This window comes from Chenopodium album, chromosome 17 (genome assembly GCF_948465745.1).
Source record: "Chenopodium album chromosome 17, dcCheAlbu1.1, whole genome shotgun sequence".
Taxonomy (NCBI): domain Eukaryota; kingdom Viridiplantae; phylum Streptophyta; class Magnoliopsida; order Caryophyllales; family Amaranthaceae; genus Chenopodium; species Chenopodium album.
Genome location: NC_137850.1, coordinates 43,675,753 through 43,695,524, shown reverse-complemented (window position 1 = coordinate 43,695,524; position 19,772 = coordinate 43,675,753). Strand labels below are relative to the sequence as shown.

General features: G+C 36.6%; 1 protein-coding gene and 1 pseudogene across 1 annotated transcript; one reads left to right on the top strand and one right to left on the bottom strand.

Moving 5' to 3' along the window:
• The first annotated feature begins 6,729 nt into the window (after positions 1–6,729).
• On the top strand, positions 6,730–9,043 carry LOC145589814 (protein JINGUBANG pseudogene; annotated as a pseudogene).
• An 8,986-nt stretch (positions 9,044–18,029) lies between these two features.
• On the bottom strand, positions 18,030–19,415 carry LOC145589085 (uncharacterized). Its single transcript, XM_081645651.1, has one exon. The coding sequence runs from the start codon at positions 19,413–19,415 to the stop codon at positions 18,030–18,032; it is 1,386 nt and encodes a 461-aa protein (XP_081501777.1).
• Between the last annotated feature and the right edge of the window lie 357 nt (positions 19,416–19,772).

Here is a 19,772-nt window from a genome sequence, read left to right as displayed (position 1 = left end):
TACATTTAAGAGGCCCCTAAAAATATAAACGTATTCGTATTAGACAATTGATTGACACACGGGACCTATTGTTGTTCTAGCAATTTACGATAATATTCGGATGATCCAGTGCAACAATTGGTAGCAGTCTCACACCTGTACTCTGCTAAGTAATGATACAATTTTTATTTTATTTTTTATTAAAACGTTGCAATATCTAGATAATTTAGCAACCCCTAAATCGCAAATGATCATTTCTTGAAGAATTAGCAATAAATGATTTAGTTGTCACAGTTTTGCAATTAAAAAAAAAATGAGAATAAAGGGTAGGATCGAAACTGTTTTCACGATAAATCCTAACAAGGGCAACCAATATAATGTGTTATAATTACAAAGTATCTTGTAACAAAAAATAAAAAAATTTCCCCTATATTTTTAGTTGACACCATAATTTGACTTTTACATTATTCATAAAAATTTATTTGACTTATAACTATAATAAAACATAATCAAGTGGAATCTTGTTTGAATTGTCTCGATGTATATTTTATTAATATCCACTTTTTATAATTTCGCGATGTCAAGAATTAGAGATATTAATCGTTAAAATAGTGTGTTATTATGAAGCGTGATAAGAGAATGTTGTTGTTTTGGAGAAAGAAAGTCTTAAGTGAACTAACACTAAACTTAATTAGATAGAGTATTAGTCATTAGAGGTGGAAAAAACAAAAAAAAAAATCCAGATTGATTAATTGACCCAATTGTATGCTTAGTTTCTAGATAGAGACCATAAAAATGACATGATGTATCAGCATTTTGTTTTTATGTTTAATATTAAATTAAACATTGGCTTTAAATTTTATGTTAACACTTGGCTCAAATAATGAAATAAATTAACCTCACTTTTTATGCTTACACCAACTAGATTTCATATACGCAAGCATAAAAATATGATGAAATCTCCAAAAACACGATTTTATCATAAATTATTCATCAAATCTTACATACGTGAACGTAGAAATTAATTTAGTAACACGTTCAATACATATTGATTTATTAATATTATTTTCTGTACAATCAGTGTATTATCTCATCGTATAGTATATTAGTATGTATATGTATGCCTCAATTATAAGGTACAACGTATAGTTTTGTATTATTATATTTTAATTTATACAAACAAATATCTTATGTGTCACATAATTTTAAGACAAGCAGGTAGCCGATAATTTGAATTATGTGGACTTGATGGTATAAGTTAGTTGTATAGGATAAGTATATGTGGCAGTTGGTACCATATGACAAGTGTATACTTTAAAACTTTACGTTATCATTCGAGTTCATTCCTTTATGTTACTCCTAATGCAGAAATATCTACGTAAACAAACTAAACGTACTCTATAGGGTATTCTTTATGTGTACTCAGCTGAGAAATATAATGATACGTGATACGTAATTGATAGAGTATAAAATATAGTCCTAGGTCTCAATCATCAATTTAATTTTTTGGTTGAATTGGTCATATAACATTGTATCATATTCAACGTGACACAAATAAAAGTCAAAGGTTCAAATGTCATCCACCCCTCATTTTCAATAATAAGTTCGGTAAAAGAAAAATAAGTTTTAACAAGCTAGGTTTATCCAAATTTAAATTACAACTGAATAGGTAAAATTTATAAAATTTAGATACGTTATTGTTACTAAAAAAAAAAAAATCAAACCAAATATTCAGATAAGTTAAGATAAGTACTCGTAGCACGGAATATTATATATATGTATGTTTCATAAACCATGCAAATTAAAGCCAAACGTGACCAACACTTAACTTGAAATAAATGAACAAATTTGAATAAAGAGAGTATAAACTTATACAGTTACACCGTGTATATCAAAGGAATAAAGTCATCAGAATTCACACATTGTTGTGAATATGAATATGGTAAAAATAGCAGCTCGCAAGTGTGGTTATTTTTGTTTTTTCTAGCCACCTTATTGCATGTAGTTCGGTAGTTCGTTACCGTCCATGAGATGTGTCACAAACTCACAACTCACATGTATAGTGTAATATTAGTATGTGTACTTCAATTTGTTTCTAAATTTTCTTCATTTATTACTAATTTTTACATTCTTTAATTTATTTTACTTAAATTTAATTGCTACGGAGTATTATTTCTATTTATGTATACCATAAATCTATCATATATTATTTGAACATTAATATCTTAATTATGTATACAGATTGCCACAGTCGTCTAAATCTTAAATTAAAATATCAAATTTAGATAAATAATCACCAAATATAGTAGTACTCCACAGTACGTAATAGAAATGCTTGAGCAATGGCATGCTAAATTTGGAAAGTAGAATTGTGGATAGGTGCAAAAGGTGAGAACATCTAGTAGCTTTTGTCAAATAAATCTTGTCAAAATAATAGAGCTTTACTATTATGGAGCAGTATTTTAGCTTGTCTTCCTTTGTGTGTGGTTGACCAAAAATAATTATTAAAGCACAACCAAATGGTACGAAAATCGTTTTTTGAAAAATAAAGGCCTGGTAAACTGTTAAGGCATATTATGTTGTGAATTTGTGATGGCCTAAAAAAAAATAATAATAATAAATTTACTTGTGGTATTTCTCACAATCAATGCTAATATTACTATATACCAAGTATATTTTTTTCACACCTTTTAAATTAATCATTTCAATTTTTCTTTTATGATTAGTGAACCATTGGTATAGTAATTCATCAGTTGGTCCGAGTATGAGATATGAGGCTCAAATTTTTATGGCTATAGATGCTTCAATTCACCGTTGTATCACTTGTATGTATAACCTAGCATATAATTAGGAGATGGTATTCATTCTGATTTCTAATTTATAGAATAATGTTGACATGTGTAACTAATCTCGATCTCTTTGTCAAAAATTACATTATTAAAATCACTTGTCAAAACAGAATTCAACTTTCACTTTCAATATACAAAGCATGTAAATTATCTAGAAAAATGGTCTATTCTCATTGACTGAACTGAACTGAAGTGAATTGAACTTATTGGAGCTGAACTACACTGAATTGAATATTTTATAAAATAATGAAATTAAGTACTGAACTAAACTGAAAATAATCCGAAAATTTATTTAAAACTATGTATATTAAAATAAATTAAGCTCATATATATCTTAGGTGCTACTCCCTAACATTTGTTTTTGTATATCAAAAAAATTATAGTCATATGGAGGTGTGTCAATAGTGAAAATAATGTCCAGAATAATAGGGAGTATATAATATAAATGGCGTGCTAAAGACTTTGGCGCGTAAGGCAAAATGAGAAAAGAAAAGATCCTACGAAGGAGATTTAATAAAGTAGCAATTTTTCATTTTTAAATAGAGGTGAAATACGTGGCAGACCGGCCTCGCTACAAAGAGAAGAGCGAAGTCTTGGAATAGAAGAAACGATAACGTGGCGGCTGATGATAAATAAATAGGGTGATAGAAGGTTTTAAATACGTACGTAAATCCTATAACTAGAAGCCATGGACCGTTGACGTTTCACACCTTTATTTTTTAGTCAACATTTTCTTATATCTATAGTGTGAAACATATAATAGAGTTTGTCACTTCAATTTTCAAACATGATTGTTGCATTATGTAATATTGATGCATCCATTATTATTATGCTCATTTTTGTTAATTACATACATTTTAGGAAACCTTTCTCTTTTTAGTTAATTAAGAGAATAATTATTATCATTTGGTGTTAATCATATATTCACATTACATCATCTAAAATTATAGAATACTAACGGCTATATATATAATTAGTAACTCAACACAATTAGTTCGTTGCTTCATTAACCTCATCAAAATTAGTTTACATTGAGTTTAATTAGTGTTTGACATTGTGTAACTTTAATTATCAATAACTTTAATTATCTAAAGGTAAAATTTGTTAAAATAAGACTTGTTAATTCTGTAAAGTCCATTCACCTTATTTCCACATATTTCTCAAATTATGTATATTCAGATAAGATAATTTCAGAAAAAAAGTATATTTTGATAAGAGTTACTCAAGAATAAGTTATACTTACAATAAACCTACTACGTAATAATTAAGTTTTAATAAGTTCAATTAAGTTATGATGATTTAGATAGAATAAATTAAGTTCAAATAAATGAATTTTAAGGGTCTGTTCTCATTGACTGAACTCAGCTGAATTGAACTGAACTGAATTGAACTGAACTGAATATTTTATAAGAGAAGGAAATTAGGAGTTGAACTAAACTGAGCTGAACTAAACTGAGCTGAACTAAACTGAACTTCAACGTAAGAGAACAGACCCTAAGTGAATTACTCCGTAGTTTACACCATACATAACATCGATACCTTCATGCGAATTGAAGTTTATTTTAAGTGCATATATACATTAAGCATAGTATAATAATATATTTTGAAAATTAAACAGTTATATATTATTAGTTTATTGCCGTTGTTGTCATGGTCACTATACTAGAGTAACTTAGTGAGGCGTGACCTAAAAATTCTTGGTCTGAAAATGGTTTTATACTGCAACTATTTCACCAAGTTGTTAACCAACTTCTTATACGCAGTCTTTGTGCCCTGAACTTACAAATAACTTCAGCTTCAATTTTCTCATTGAATGGAAAAATTGCACCCTTAGCCTCCTTTATTTGGTAGTTCGTACTACATTTCAGTTTATACATTGAGTTATGTGATCCAAAATGTCAACCATTTTGCACATTTTTCTCACTAACTTATTTTTTGGAATATTTTTTAATATTGGCTACTTGCCTACTACTACTAATTTTAAACCTTATCTAATATAGTGAAATTCTAATCTTGTTTTTTATTAAAAAAAATACAAATATGTTAAGATAATAATTTTTATAGCACATGCCAATATTAGAAAATAAAATATACAAAGTATATACTACATTACTACGTACTATAAATAATTTATTTTTTTTTTAAAAAAAAAAAGGTTTTGCTTCGGTCCAATTGTTTATTTGTATTTTTATTATTATATTTATAACTTATATCACGATTGGATAAGGGAGGATGACAGAGAAAAATTCTACACGAAGTTATTTGCCAAATTTGTCAAAAGCAAAACTGACTGAGTAAAAAAGTAGTAGCACCCTAAATGGTAAACGAAAAGATGGAAAACGCGAAAGAAATGGCAATAGTGCTAATATAATTTACCTTTAAGCTTCTAGTACTGTATTAGAAAACAATATTCACATGCAAAATTTTTTATTCAAAGAGTCAAAATTATGAATAATACTTGTGCTAATACTATTATACTACGTAATAAGCGTGACATCATTTAGAAGTTTTTAATGAGACGAACTTATGAAAGGAATTGTGGTCGTATTACACTATTAGCTGGCTTAATTAAATGCTTCCCAATTGAGTTGAAATCTTGAATTATATTCATGATAAATACAAATTCGGTCACTTGGGAAATTTTTGGCAACCGAATGAAATTAGACGAGTATTAATAATCACGTCACCATTAGGTATTTAGGTTTTTGGTCCATTTTTCTTGTAAATTATGTCTAATTAATTAAAACCTTTAATTCATTATTAATCCATATTTAGAAAATAATGTAATTCGTATATTTCTCTTACATTATCCAGTAGATCACATTTCTCTTTGGAGTTGCTATTAATTTATCCACTTTCTAAATTAAAAAAGCTAAGTTAAACTTACAGTATAATGTAATTTGTATATATATCCTAATCAATGACAATTTTAAGAAAAGAATTACTCGGTACATTGTGTGATGATGCATGCATGAAGATGCAAAAAACTCAACTTGCATATGATGGAACAAAAATTGATTGCGAAATTTGATAATGATCTCCTCTAATCAATTATATATGAGTATGAGACATTATTTGAACTTGAGAGATGACTTAGGAATACAAAGGTGACAAATTATATAATTGCTATTTTTTATTGCAATAAAGATAAACTCTTGTTCGTTCGATCTAAATATACTATGATGGGTAAGCGTTGTATGTGGCTAGGTACATGGTGTGGCCATATTAGTTTATAAGAGTAATTTTCATTTATATGTATGGGTAACCTCAATTTTTCAAAAGAGTGACCTTATATTGTCCATAAAAGTAACTCAAAATCATTATACGAGTGAATTCGGATACTTAAGAAATAAGTAACTCCATATGTTCATTCGATAGCCACATATAAGACTTTGTGTACTAGGATACGAGGTTGAAACTTTGTGACAATCAAATTGAAGCTAATATTTTGTAAACCAAAAACAACACAATTAAGCTAGGTTAATTTCAAATATTAGTAAGTAAATTTATTTATTTATTTTTTTTATTAACATAATAACTTTCTAAAAGTTTTAAAGTGAACAAAAAATGACTAGCACAAGTAAAAGTCATAATTCCAACCTTCTAAAAAAAGAAGGAAAATAAATAAATAAAAAAAGTCAGAAAATAAAAAAAGTCTCAGAAAATATAAAATAAAGTGATAAACTAATAATATAACCGCCAGGTCATATAGGCAAGATTTTCGAAAATACTCCTTATAATAAAAATCATTTAAAAAACAATCACGATTGATAAATATCCCACGTGTCCCCCTATCCCCACCCACCTTGAATCTACCTGTACCCCCACTCCCCCTTTCCCTATTTAAACACCATTCTCCTCTTCCTTTACCCCAATTTAATTCTCTCCATTTTTCATTCTTCTCTTTTTAGCTCATCAACGACAACAATCACAAACATTCTCTCTCACAAATTAACAAACCAACCTTTTCTCGATTTTGTTGTACCATCACAAAAAAAATAAACTCAAATAGATTGTATTATTGGTGCAATAATAATAATGTCTCCACTAATCGAAACGAGATTAGTTGATCATTATAACAATCGGAGTAGCAGCAACTCCCCTCGCCGAAGAGTGAACTTCAGGCAATTGTTACAACACTCTTCCGAGGAGGAGACGGAGGATAGCCGCCACTCGTATTCGAGCAGCGCGAGGCAAAGTAATGCTTCTGCTGAGACATTCTCAAGCAGTAGCAATAGTCCGAGATTGAGTAGTTTTAACTACACGGATGAGAATTTTTCATCAACGACTACAAATTCATCATCACCGTATAATAACATCATCATGTCATCTCCTTCGCCGTTGATTCATCAATCGTCTCCTTATTTGAAATCGCCTTGGATAAAACTATCCCCTCTTCAGATAAACCCTGCAACCCCCAGTCATTCGTCGACCGATGAAACGTATTTTTCTCGAGGGAGGAAGTGTTTGATTGGTTCACTTCTTCGCGAGGAAGGACACGTGTACTCATTAGCGGTCAAGGATGGGATGCTGTACACAGGGTCCGAATCAAAGAATATTCGGGTTTGGAAGAATTTCCATGACGCGGGCGGGTTCAAGTCGGGTAGCGGGCTGGTGAAGGCGATCGTCATTTCGAAAGACGAGCAGGTTTTTACGGGTCATCAAGATGGGAAGATCCGGATATGGAACCCGAAAGGAAAACGGGTCGGTACGCTTCCAAAAATGGGGGATTTTATCAAGAGCTCAATGAACCCTAAGAATTACGTGGAAGTAAGGAGGAATCATAAGGTGCCGAAGATTAAACATTATGACGCGGTTTCGTGCATGAGTTTGAACGAAGAGTTTGGACTTTTGTACTCGGGGTCGTGGGATAAGACCATCAAGGTGTGGAGAATATCCGACGGGAAATGCTTAGAGTCATTCGAGGCGCATGATGATGCAATCAACTCGATCGTAGTGGGATATGATGGACTAGTCTTTTCGGGTTCCGCGGACGGGACTGTCAAGGTGTGGAGGCGAGAGTTGGATGGGAATACTGTTAGACACATCCATGTGAGGACGTTGTTAAAACAAGAGAATGCTGTTACCGCGTTAGCAGTAGCAGCAGACGAGGAGAGTGGCGGGTGGGTGTTGTACGCCGGGTCATCCGACGGGCTGGTGAATTTTTGGGAGAGGGATGAGGAGGAAGGGGTGGTGTTTGGAGGGGTGTTGAGAGGGCATAAGTTGGCCGTGTTGTGTTTGGGTACGGCTGGGAGTTTGGTGTTCAGTGGGTCCGCGGATAAGACTATTTGTGTTTGGAAGAGGGAAGGTGATGGGGACCACTCTTGCTTAGCTGTCTTGTCGGGCCATAGCGGGCCCGTCAAGTGTCTAGCCGTTGAGCAAGACAAAGACGACGACAACAACAACGACAACGGTGGTGGTGGTGATCAACGACGGGAGTGGATTGTGTATAGTGGTAGCTTGGATAAGTCAGTCAAAATATGGCGCGTGTCCGAAGACGCGTTCGAGGATGAAACTACGTACTAATGCTATGTTCAAGTTGAACCGTAATTTAATTGATTGCGTGTTTATAACTTTTTTCACATTGTGTATGTATGTGGTGGTACGTGTTAGAAGTGTGAATTGAACCTTGTGGCTAAGTAAGTAGCCTAGCCTAGACTAGCCGCCGTAGCTGCTACCGGTTATGGTTGTACATAAATTAATGATCCATTGATTGATGACACGTGGAAAAAGTGGAATTCACGCGCCACTTCCGCCAAGGGGAATGGGTGATGAAAGTGTTGTTGGTACATGAAAATAGAAAGTGACCGGCTAGCGACCGACCCCTTTGGAAAATAGAAGTGCGGAGCACGCTGGGAATCCTGGAGAGCCAAAGGAAAAATATATGGTTATTGGTCCCCTGTAGCAACGTTACAAAACTTTGTATTTAATTTTTGATAGAGATTTGGAAAGTTGCAACATTAAATGTATAGTTATAAAAACACACCGTATTAAGGATTTCCTGCCGAATCTTTCGATGTTGAGAATCGCTTTCTGAGTGTTACTCTTGCCATAAACGAGAAGAAAAGGCATGTATATGGTGTGTCGTTTAACTTGTATTTTTGATATCATCAGTCTATTCTATTGTTAGTTTGTAACCAAATATTCTTTTCTTTGTTAATCAAGATGAATGACTCGACTAAGCCTGATCTGTCGACCGTTCATTTGTTGGTTCACGAATTGTATAGGGGAAATTTCTTTCATAACTTTGTTAGTCATTACTATTATGATGTATGTAACATGCATATATCAAAGTGTAAAGCAAATTTGGCAAATTTTAAAATTTAGTATGAACTGTATTTAAGGTTTGATTCTTGGCTATGGTTGAAAGTTAAGATTGCTTAATAGTAAATGACTGTAAAGCGGATTTGGTCAAAAAGGCAGCACCTAATTGTGCAATATCAAGGATTATTTTATAAGGATATGGTAATAATATAAGTATTGGAAAATTAACAATGTCACCTTTTTGCCTACCTCCTTTTGGTTTAGGAGTCGGCGGTTTGTGTTCGCTATAGCAGAGACCAAAACATGCGATTACATGAAAAAATATATACTAATATTAATTTTTCAACGGATATAAGCACACAATATTTGGTCCGTTTATACTCCATAACAAGTAAATTCAAGTTAATAAGTTTCATTAAAGCTTATTGCTTTATATTGTTTTGAATCTGACTCGAAAATTATAGGAGTCAAGTTGAAATTTCCAATTGAGATATACAAGTTCAATTTAAACTTGATTAAAGTTGTAAATTTAAGGGCAAGATATAACATATTTTCTCTCCAACTTTTAATTAATTTCAATCAAATTGTCATTAGAATTAGTTGATAAGTTTCAAAATGGCATAATTTAAGTTCATTTGGATATAGTGTATTAATTAAGTTTGAGCTCTTGCTCTACTATGGAACTATACTGAATGGTTAGGAGAAAACAAATCCAATATCGGAACATCCGTCTCTAAGCTAAGACCATTGATATCTATCAGTCAATCAACCTTGAGATCGCTCCATATTTATTGTAAGTACGTAATAGAAAATGTAGGAACAAATGTATTTTAATTAGAGAAAAGTGGAATAATGGAAATAGTGAAGGAGACTTAATTAGGATCCGTTCTCTTTAGCTTAATTCCAGTTCAGTTCAGCTCCAATCAGTTCATATCAGCTCAGCTCAGTAAATCAGAACAGACCCCTTAGCTTGGTTTATATTAGCCCAAAAATATATTTATAAAAGCTAGCTAGACTAAATAGTGGTTTAACAATTTCAAGCTTTATAACCTTGTTAATCAATGTATTTTTTTTACTTTTTTGTATGTTATCTTGGAGATTCGTATTAGTTTTTTGGTATAGACAAAGGCGAATAGCTAGATAGATGATGAGATTTGATCCATCCCTTATTTTGCGTGCCACGTTCTATAAGGGGGAGGGGGGCTAGTAGGAGCATAACTGCCCTACAAACATGCATGATGGAAGCAGTGTCAAACATTCAAAGTACAATAATTCATTAGTGTCAAATTACTCACAATGCCAATGGTTGTAATCAATTTGTAAGTTATTCTACAATTCCAATGGCAATAACTAACTCACAAGTCACAAGCACAACTTGATCCTAAAAGTTTAACCAACTAATCTACGAGTTTTGCTTTAGTAAGTCCAAATCAATTGCACTTAAATCAACAAAACTGAGCTACATTAAAACTTTATTAGATTAGACTAATATAATACAATAGCCTCCCAAAATCTTTAAAGTTAAGATGCATATGATACAATAGTAAAAAACATATTGATATAATTACTTTTTAGTCGTTGACATAATTATCATCAACAACCTAATAAGCATGTTCTATCAAATAAAATAATACAAACAAAATAAAAACAGCGGAAAATTCACATGCAAGATGCATAAATAGATAGATAATTTGATGATGATGCGTGTTGTTTTATAAGGTACGTTAATGGTGCGCCCATAAATTAATATATGGTCCCATATTATACAGTATGACTTTTGTAATTTAACAACAACAAATAAAATGATTATGACCGTTAGCGGCTAATGAAGTTCTTGCCATTCAATTCGTTTTATGTTGAGACTTTACAACCACTCAAACACAAAAACAAAAAAAGTTAACCTATTTTGTAAATAATTTGATGTTTTTTTTTGTTTTGTACACGAATATAAATTGTATTAACTCTATTTACTTTCGGTACCTTCCTTAGAAACTTAGCCTCTACATCAAGATTTGATTTGTTCATTTTTAAGTCCGTAAAGCACCTTTTCGGATTTGTAAAACTCGTAACTTGATTAAGAAAATTTCATTGGAGTGTATGAAGGATGTTTTTTAATCTAAAAATGTGTCTTCTTTTTGCCTACCTTTGAGGTTTAATGTTGGCCGTGAATGTAGATCTATGATAGGAGTAGTATAGCATGAAAGTATGAATGATGTTTAGGCAAATCTCAACAAGGACATATGAGAATCTGCTAGGTTTGAGGGGTAACAACAATCATACTACCAAAAGCGCATAAAAGAGCAATAAAGCAATAATAAAGCAATAGATAAGCAATGAAACTACAATAAACAAACAGAATGAACTCTACTATGAAAAGAGTAAGTTTAGAGATACAATACTGAATAAGGACTAGCCTCCTTCTTCAGTAGGGACGAAGCTCCGTAGATGAATGCCGAGTAATTCTATTATATTCAGAGTATATGTGCGTACATGAGTGCTAAAAATGTCTAATTACACTTATTTATACCTAGGGATCTCTAGGGTTTACATATATTTTCAGAATATATTCAAAACGAAGAAGATCTTCTTGATTTATCTTCTTCCCTGTTCTGTAGGTGTATTTTTGGCAAGTATCCTCTTGATTGATACGTATGATGGTGCTTTCCTTGTTTACTCCAATCAAGCCGTTTTGCCTATTTTTGCTGAATCATTGATCTTGGACTGATGCCCTAGATGTTATGGATCGTATTACAATACGGGCCCAACAATTGCCCCTAATTTTTATTTCCAAGTATTTGGAAGTGAAAATTACCTAAAGAAAATTCTAGAAAATATTTTGAAATTCAGAAATTGCTCCAACGGTTAGCAACATAGAAAGTGGTGGCGGTTTTAAAGCAAGTTCCTCGATAACTGTGAAGGGCGGTTTTATTTCCGTCTTTGGTATTTATTGGGTGTGCAGGCTGTTGTCTAATCACTTCAATTGCTTTGCCCCTAATTTCAATTTCATCAGGTATTTTCTCTCTCCTCTCTGTTTGCTCTGTTTTACTTTGTATTTTTCTTTTCTCTTGTTTTTGCGATGGATGATCATGTGAGAGTGGTGTTTGCTGGGGTGGATGAGGGTGTGAAAAAGCCGAACTTGGTGGCGCAGAATGTCTTTCCTGTCAAGGATACCTATCCTTCCACTGTTACGAAGGAGGAAGTCCAGAACATCGCTGCACCTGCACGTTTTCCTGATGGGGTTGTGGTGAAAATTCCGTCAGCCAGGGAGAGGGCTGACTGGATTGCCCCTGGTTGGGTGTGTTTCTTTGAATACCCTTTTGTAATTGGGCATACGTTTCCTTTTTCTGCTCTTGTTCGTCAATTTCTTTCTAGAGTTAGGGTTTCGCCTTGTCAATTATTGCCCCAAACTTGGAGGGTATTGAGAATTCTGGATTTGCTGAGTGTGAAATTGGGTATAGAACTTGATGTGAGGGATTTGTGTTACCCTTACACTATCAGGACCAGTGGTAAAGGTCGGGTTGGTCTTCGCCTGAAGGATGGTGTTGGTCCTTTGGTGACTGATTTGGAGAAGGCGTTTGACAAGAAGTGGTATCACAACTTCTTCTTTGTGAGGATTGATTCGTTGGGTGATGATTGTGATTTTTTTATTGACACTGTTGAGGCCGAAGGTATTTTGTTTTCTTATTCCTTTATGTTCTTCTCTCCTTCTTTGTTGATTTGGGCTTATTTGCCTGTTGGTTGCAGTGAGTAAATTGAAGCAACGCTCTCAGTGTCCCTCTTTGATAGACAAGTTATACGAGTTGAGTGCAGACGAGAGGTCTTTCATCAAACTGACGCAGCCTGAGGTAGTTATTCAAATTAAGTCTTTGGACGAGTCTGATTCTGAACAGAAAGTTGCTCCAGCCATGTCTCAAGGTTTGTTTTCTTTCCCCCTTGTGAGTTTCGATGTTTTGTTGCGCTTATGCTTTTGTGAATGCGTGGTTGGTTTTTAGTCTGTGTGTTTTTGAATTGGCTGTTTCCTTGTTGAACATATTTGCGCGTACTTGTTGGTCTTGGTTGTTTGTAATTAGCGTCCCTGCTGTATATATTTGACGTGATCCTTGTTGTACAATTTTTGAATTGACTGTATTCCTTGTAGATACATCAAGGTCACTGAGGTCTCATGATCTTCTTAGCTCATCTTCCATCTTGGGCCGTCTTAAGTCTCGTTCGTCCCCCCAGACTTCTGAAGCTGTTCCCATCAAGATGGTTGCTCCTAGGGGTGCTGCACCTCCGCCTCCGCCTCGTGCTGGTCTTAAGAGGAAGTTGGAGATACCCATTGATGTTGACGCTGCTGAGTTTTCCTTTGATTCTCTTGCTCCACATGTGGATACCTTGTTGTTTCCTTCCTTCAAGGATCGCCAGTCTTCAATGACTTTTGTTGATCTTTCACAAGAAGCGGCTGTACAGTCCTTCCAGGTATAGTGTACTCCAAATTTTTTTGCATAAAACCGACCTTATTGAAATATGCTTCTTACACTTCATCTTTGCTGTGCAGAGCCTCCAGTCTTGCCTTGGTGTTTTAGGCAAGGTGTCAGAATTTTCTCGGGTGTATGAGGCTATGAAGAAGGAGCGTGATGCTCTGTCTGACAAGTACAAGGCTGCTACTGAGGCTTTGAAGTCTGAACGGGCTAAGCATCGGGACTGCATTTCTGAGCGGGACGGGTTGAAGAGTACCCTGAAGGAAGCTGCTAATGAGGCCATTGATGCTGCTACGTACTATTATGGGAAGGCACGTCTTGAGATGATGGAGGAGTTTCAGCAAGGAAAGCATGAGGCTTGGGATTATGATGGTGACAAGGCTTCTTTTGAGAAGGCGTTTCCTGAAGGGACTGCTGCTCCTGGTTCCCTATTGCTGAGCTTTGCTGATGAGGAAGTGAATTCTCCTCACAATGAGGAAGTGAAGGATGCCCCAGAGGTGATGAAGCCTGTAGCTGAAGAAGTAGCCCCTGCTGACAACATGGGAGAAAATTAGTTTAGCTGGTGTTGTGTCACCTTTCTTTTTAATAAAAAATGTACAACTTTGGATGCTGTTTCTGTTTACTGCCTTAGTGCAGTCTGGATAATTTGTTTTTATTTTGTGCTACGCTTCTGTAGCTGGATGCTTTGTTTAATTTTGTTGCAATGCAACTAAGTATTTCTGTCTTTCTTGCTGTGTGATTGTCGTTTCTGCATAGTGTGGTGTGTTTGCAGTTGTATCACGAATGTATTACAGTTGTATTACAGTTGTATTACAGTTGTATAGTAATGGTGTTACTTACGTGTGTTTGTAAGTTTTGTGAGGGTAGTAGGTCTGTTCTTTTCAGGAATGTCTTGCCTTTGTTCTATAGTGAAGGGACTTGTTGCATCCTTGTTCAGTAATGTCAGTCGTGTTCCTTGCAAAACAGAAGAAGGTGAGGGGTGGCCGTGGGTTTCCCCAACGGCCCTCCGATGCCAAAGTCAGTACTCGTAATGATCATAAAGTAAATTGACAAAAGATAAAGATAGATGAGTACCTTTCGTGCTGAATCTGGCTGTTGGAGATTTTTGTGTTTTTCTGTTTTCTGATTTTTTTGTATTTTTGCTTGTTTTCCTGTTTTTTTGTGTTTTCTTGAAATACAAAATAGAAATAACAATTGCGTACCTTCTTCAGAAATGATATAATTTTAAATGTGATGCGTTCCAGCTTCGCTGCACTTATTTCCCTTCTGCATTCCTGAGTCTGTATGCCCCATTACCTACTACCTTGGTGATTTCATAGGGTCCTTCCCAGTTGGGTGCTAGCTTTCCTGCATTAACTTCCTTGGTGTTTTCGTATACCTTTCTGAGGACCCAGTCTCCTAGCTTGAAGGCTTTGACTCTAACATTCTTGTTGAAGGATCTTGCTACTTCCTGTTGGTATGCTGCCATTCTCATTTGTGCGTCTTCCCTTAGCTCCTCTACTGTGTCTAAATTGTGAATTAGTTCTGCTTGGTTTCTTTCTTCTGTCATCAGTCCGTACCTTGCTGTAGGCACTTCTACCTCTGTTGGTATTACTGCTTCACATCCGTACACCAGTGAGAAAGGGGTATGACCTGTAGCGCCTTTAGGAGTTGTTCTGTCTGCCCACAATATGTTGGGTAGTTCGTCTGCCCATTTCCCTTTGGCTCCCTCCAGCCTTTTCTTCATGTTTCCTATAAGGACTTTGTTACTTGATTCTGCTTGTCCATTCGCTTGTGGGTATCTTGGTGTAGATGTGATAAGGGAGATGTTCCATTCCTTACAGAACTTGGTGGTTTTGTTGCTGATGAATTGAGACCCGTTGTCTGTAATGATCTCCGCCGGTACTCCGAATCTGCTTAGAATGTTCCTCTTTATAAATGAAATGACGTGCTTATCCTTGATCTCCTCGTACGCTTCTGCTTCAATCCATTTGGAAAAGTAGTCTGTTATTGCTAAGAAGTACACTCTCTGCCCTGATGACGGTGGTAATTTTACTATGTCCATTCCCCACTTCATAAATGGCCACGGTGTCAATGTTGGGTGTAACTCTTCTGATGGCTTGTGTGTCAAGGGCGCATGTTTTTGGCATGCTAAGCATTTCTTGGCGAACTCAACTGCGTCCTTTCTCATACTGGGCCAGTAGTATCCCATTCTGAGTGCCCTGTTAGCTAAATTTCTTCCTCCGGAGTGGTTTCCGCATTCTCCACTGTGTAAGGATTGTAAGACTTGTTGAGCTTCTTTTCTTTCCAGGCATCTTAAGAATGGTCCTGCTGCAGATTTCTTGAAGAGTACACTGCTGATTAGGCAGTACTTGGAGGCTTTCTGGGCGAATGCTTGAGCTGTTACTTTCCCTGTTGGTTTCGTGTTGCCCTGGAGGTATTCCTTCAGGGGTATTATCCAACTGTTGTCTTTTTCTTCTGCAGGGCCTGTTTGAATTTCGTAGACACTCATGGTTGATTCCTTCTCTATGGCTGGTGAGAGTACATGTACTAGAGGGATTGCCCCAAATTCTTCTGGATTGATGTTTGATCCCAAAATTGCCAATGCATCTGCTTCGGTGTTTAGGTTCCGGGGTACTTGTTCTATCTTGAACTCCTTGAATTCCTTGATGAGCTTCTTTGTGACTTCTAAGTAGGCAATCATTCTGGTGTCTTTCGCTGCATACTGCCCGTTGATTTGGTTTACCATGAGTAAAGAGTCAGAGATTACTTCTAGGTGTTGTATCTTCATATCTCTTGCAACGGTTAGTCCTGTAATGAGTGCTTCATATTCGGCTTCATTATTGGTAGCCTTGAAGTTGCACCTTACTGCCTGTGCTATCTTGTCTCCTTGGGGTGATGTCAGTACTACTCCCAAGCCCACTCCTCGTATGTTTGCTGCACCATCTGTATGGAGTGTCCATTTTTGTGCAGCCTTTGGTTCCTGTAAGGCTAGTACTTCCTTTTGTGCTTCTTCTTCAAGTGTAGGGCTGAAGTCTGCCACGAAGTCTGCTAAAGCTTGAGATTTGACTGCCGTCCTGGGTTCGTACTGTATGTCGTACCTGCTTAGATGTAGGGCCCATTTTTCCAACCTTCCTGACATTTCTGGTTTTCTCATGATAGCTCTGATGGGGTAGTTGGTCCGTACTTGTATGGGATGGCTCTCGAAGTATGGACGTAGCTTTACTGAAGCAGTGAACAAGGCTAAAATGATTTTCTCCAATGAGGCGTATCGTGTTTCCGCACTGAGCAGGGTCTTGCTGACATAGTAGATTGGAAATTGTTCCTTTTCTTCTTCTCTTGTGAGGACTACGCTGACCGTCCCTTCAGACACTGCGAGGTACAGCTGGAGTGGTTCCCCTTCTTTAGGTTTGGAGAGAATCAACGGGTTGGCTAGGTATTCTTTCAGCTTCTGGAATGCTTCATCATGTTCTTGTTCCCATTTAAACTCCTTGTTCTTTTTCAGTACCTCGTAGAAGGCTCTGTTCTTTTCTGAAGACTTTGAGATGAACATGTTCAATGCCGCGATTTTCCCTGTTAAGCTCTGTACATCCTTCTTGGATTTTGGTCGTTCTAGATCTAGGATAGCTTTGACCTGTTCTGGACTGGCTTCTATTCCTCTCTGCGTAACCATGTATCCCACGAATTTTCCTGATTGTACTCCAAACGTGCACTTTGTAGGGTTCAGCTTCATGCCATATTGTTTCAGGATGACGAATGCTTCTCTGAGGTCTCTGACATGATCTTCTGCCTTCTTGGATTTAACTACTATATCATCTATGTAGACTTCTATCGTGTTCCCAATTTGTTTTTCAAACATCTTGTTTACCAACCTTTGGTATGTTGCTCCTGCGTTCTTCAATCCGAAAGGCATCACCTTGTAGCAATATATTCCTTGACTGGTAATGAAGGCTGTCTTTTCTTGGTCGTCCTTGTGCATGAGGATCTGGTTGTAACCACTGTAGGCGTCCATAAAGGATAACAATTCGTGTCCTGCTGTGGCGTCTTTCGGGCAAGCCTTGTTGATGTCTGTGAAATCTATGCAGATCCGCCATTTCCCATTCTTCTTTCTTACTACCACCACGTTGGCAAGCCACTCTGGGTACCTTACTTCTCTGATTTTTCCAGTCTTCAGTAGGTTTTGAATTTCTTCGTTGATGATCCTGTTCCTTTCTGGCGCGAATTTTCTTCTTTTTTGCTTCACTGGTGTATGCATTGGGTCTACATTTAGCTTGTGAGTGATAACCTCTGGGGGAATGCCTTTCATGTCCTCGTGGGTCCAAGCAAACACATCTTTCTCTTCTTCTAGAAAGTCGTGGATTTGCTGTCTGATTTCCGCTTTAAGTTCTGACCCTATTCTGACTTTCTGATCTGGATGTAAGGGGTTCAGCTGGACTTCAGTAGCTTCTTGCTCTTCTGATATACTCAACTTCTCTTGGCCCAGCTGATCCTTTGATTGCTATGCTGAACTCTTTTCCGCAGATGTTGCTTTCAGTGCTATCTTGTAGCATTCTTTGGCTTCCCTAGGATCTCCTCTGATTTCTTGAATTCCCCATCTAGTAGGAAACTTGATGACCTGATGGTACGTAGAAGGGATGGCTTTCATTTCGTGTATCCAAGGTCTTCCTAAAATCATATTGTATGAGGACAGGGTGTCGATTACTAAGAATTTGACTTGCAGGTTGATCCCTTTTGCATATGTTGTAATCTCTCCACTTGTCTTCTTGGTTTCCCCACTGAATCCCACTAACATTGTTGACTTGTTAACTATATTCTTCTCATCTATGTTCATGTGCTTCAGGGTATCCAGCATGATGATGTTTGCAGAACTTCCATTGTCAACTAGGATTCGCTTAATCATGCAATTTCCAACTGGGAGTGAGATTACTAGGCCGTCATGATGACCTTCTACTGCGTCGCTTTCTTTAAACATGATAGGGATGTCTATCTTTGATTTTTCCCTCTTGTCTGATTGCTCTTTGTTACTTTCCTTTGCGTGCCGCTTCGCTGCTGAATATGTTAGGCCGCATACTTCTAACCCTCCTGATATGAAACAGATGGTTTTGACAATTGGAGGTGAGGGTGGAGGACCTCCTTGCTTGGACTCTCTATCCTTCCCTGAAGCTTTAGATCTGTCTGACAAGAGTTCTTTGAGGTAGCCCTTCTTTAATAGGTATGCAACTTCCTTTCTGAGCGCAACACATTCGTCAGTAGTGTGACCTATATCTGAATGGAAATCACACCATCTGGATGGATCCTTCTTCTCCCCGGGCCTATCACTCCTTCTAGGCCACTGGACAGTATCTCCCATCTTGTTCAAGGTCCTTATTACTCCTGCAGGATTGACATTGAAACAATACTCGTGCAACTTTGGTGGGAGCTCAGGATCTTCTCTCCAATCAGAAAACTCTCCTTTGACAACGTTGACTGATCCTTCATCAAAGCGGGAACGCTGATACGGCTTGAATCGATTATCTCTCCTGGGGAAGTTGTTGTTCCTTCTTGACGGGCGATCTTCGTCCTTTCTGAGCTCTGGAGTCTTTCTTGCATATGCATCTTCTACGAATCTGACTTGAGCCATTGCCTTAGCTTGTACATCTTCAAAGGTTGTGCATGGATATTTGGTCAATTCCTTGTAGAGCTCACTATGATCTAACAATCCTCTTCTGAACGCTTCAATGGTTGTAGGAGCATCACACTTGTGTATTCCAATCTTTTCCCTGTTGAACCTATTAAGGTAATCTCTCAAGGATTCACCGTGTCTTTGCACAATACGGTACAAATCCGATGACTGCTTTTCTATTTTCCTACTGCTGGCGAACTGGATCTTGAATAGGTTTACCATTCCTGCAAAAGATCGAATTGTCCCATTATCTAAATTAATGAACCAAGTTAAGGCTGGACCTGATAATGTGGCTCCAAAGCCTTTGCACATGATGGCCTCCCTGATGTCTCTAGGGATTGAGCTGGTCATCATCTTCTGCTTGTAAAGGGATACATGCTCATCAGGGTCTGTTGTTCCATCGTACATGGCCATGCTGGGTGTGCTGAACCTCTTTGGCACTTCTACCATGGCGATCTCTTCTGAGAAAGGAGACTCTATATAGCCATCTGATGCTTCTTCCTCCATGGGCTTTGGCATTCCAGGGATCTTGGCGATCTTGGCTTCTATTGCCTTGAGGTACTCTTTGACTATCTTCTC

Excerpts from the sequence above, each read along its gene's own strand:
- LOC145589085 (XM_081645651.1), bottom strand. The coding sequence starts at position 19,415 with ATGGTAAACCTATTCAAGATCCAGTTCGCCAGCAGTAGGAAAATAGAA.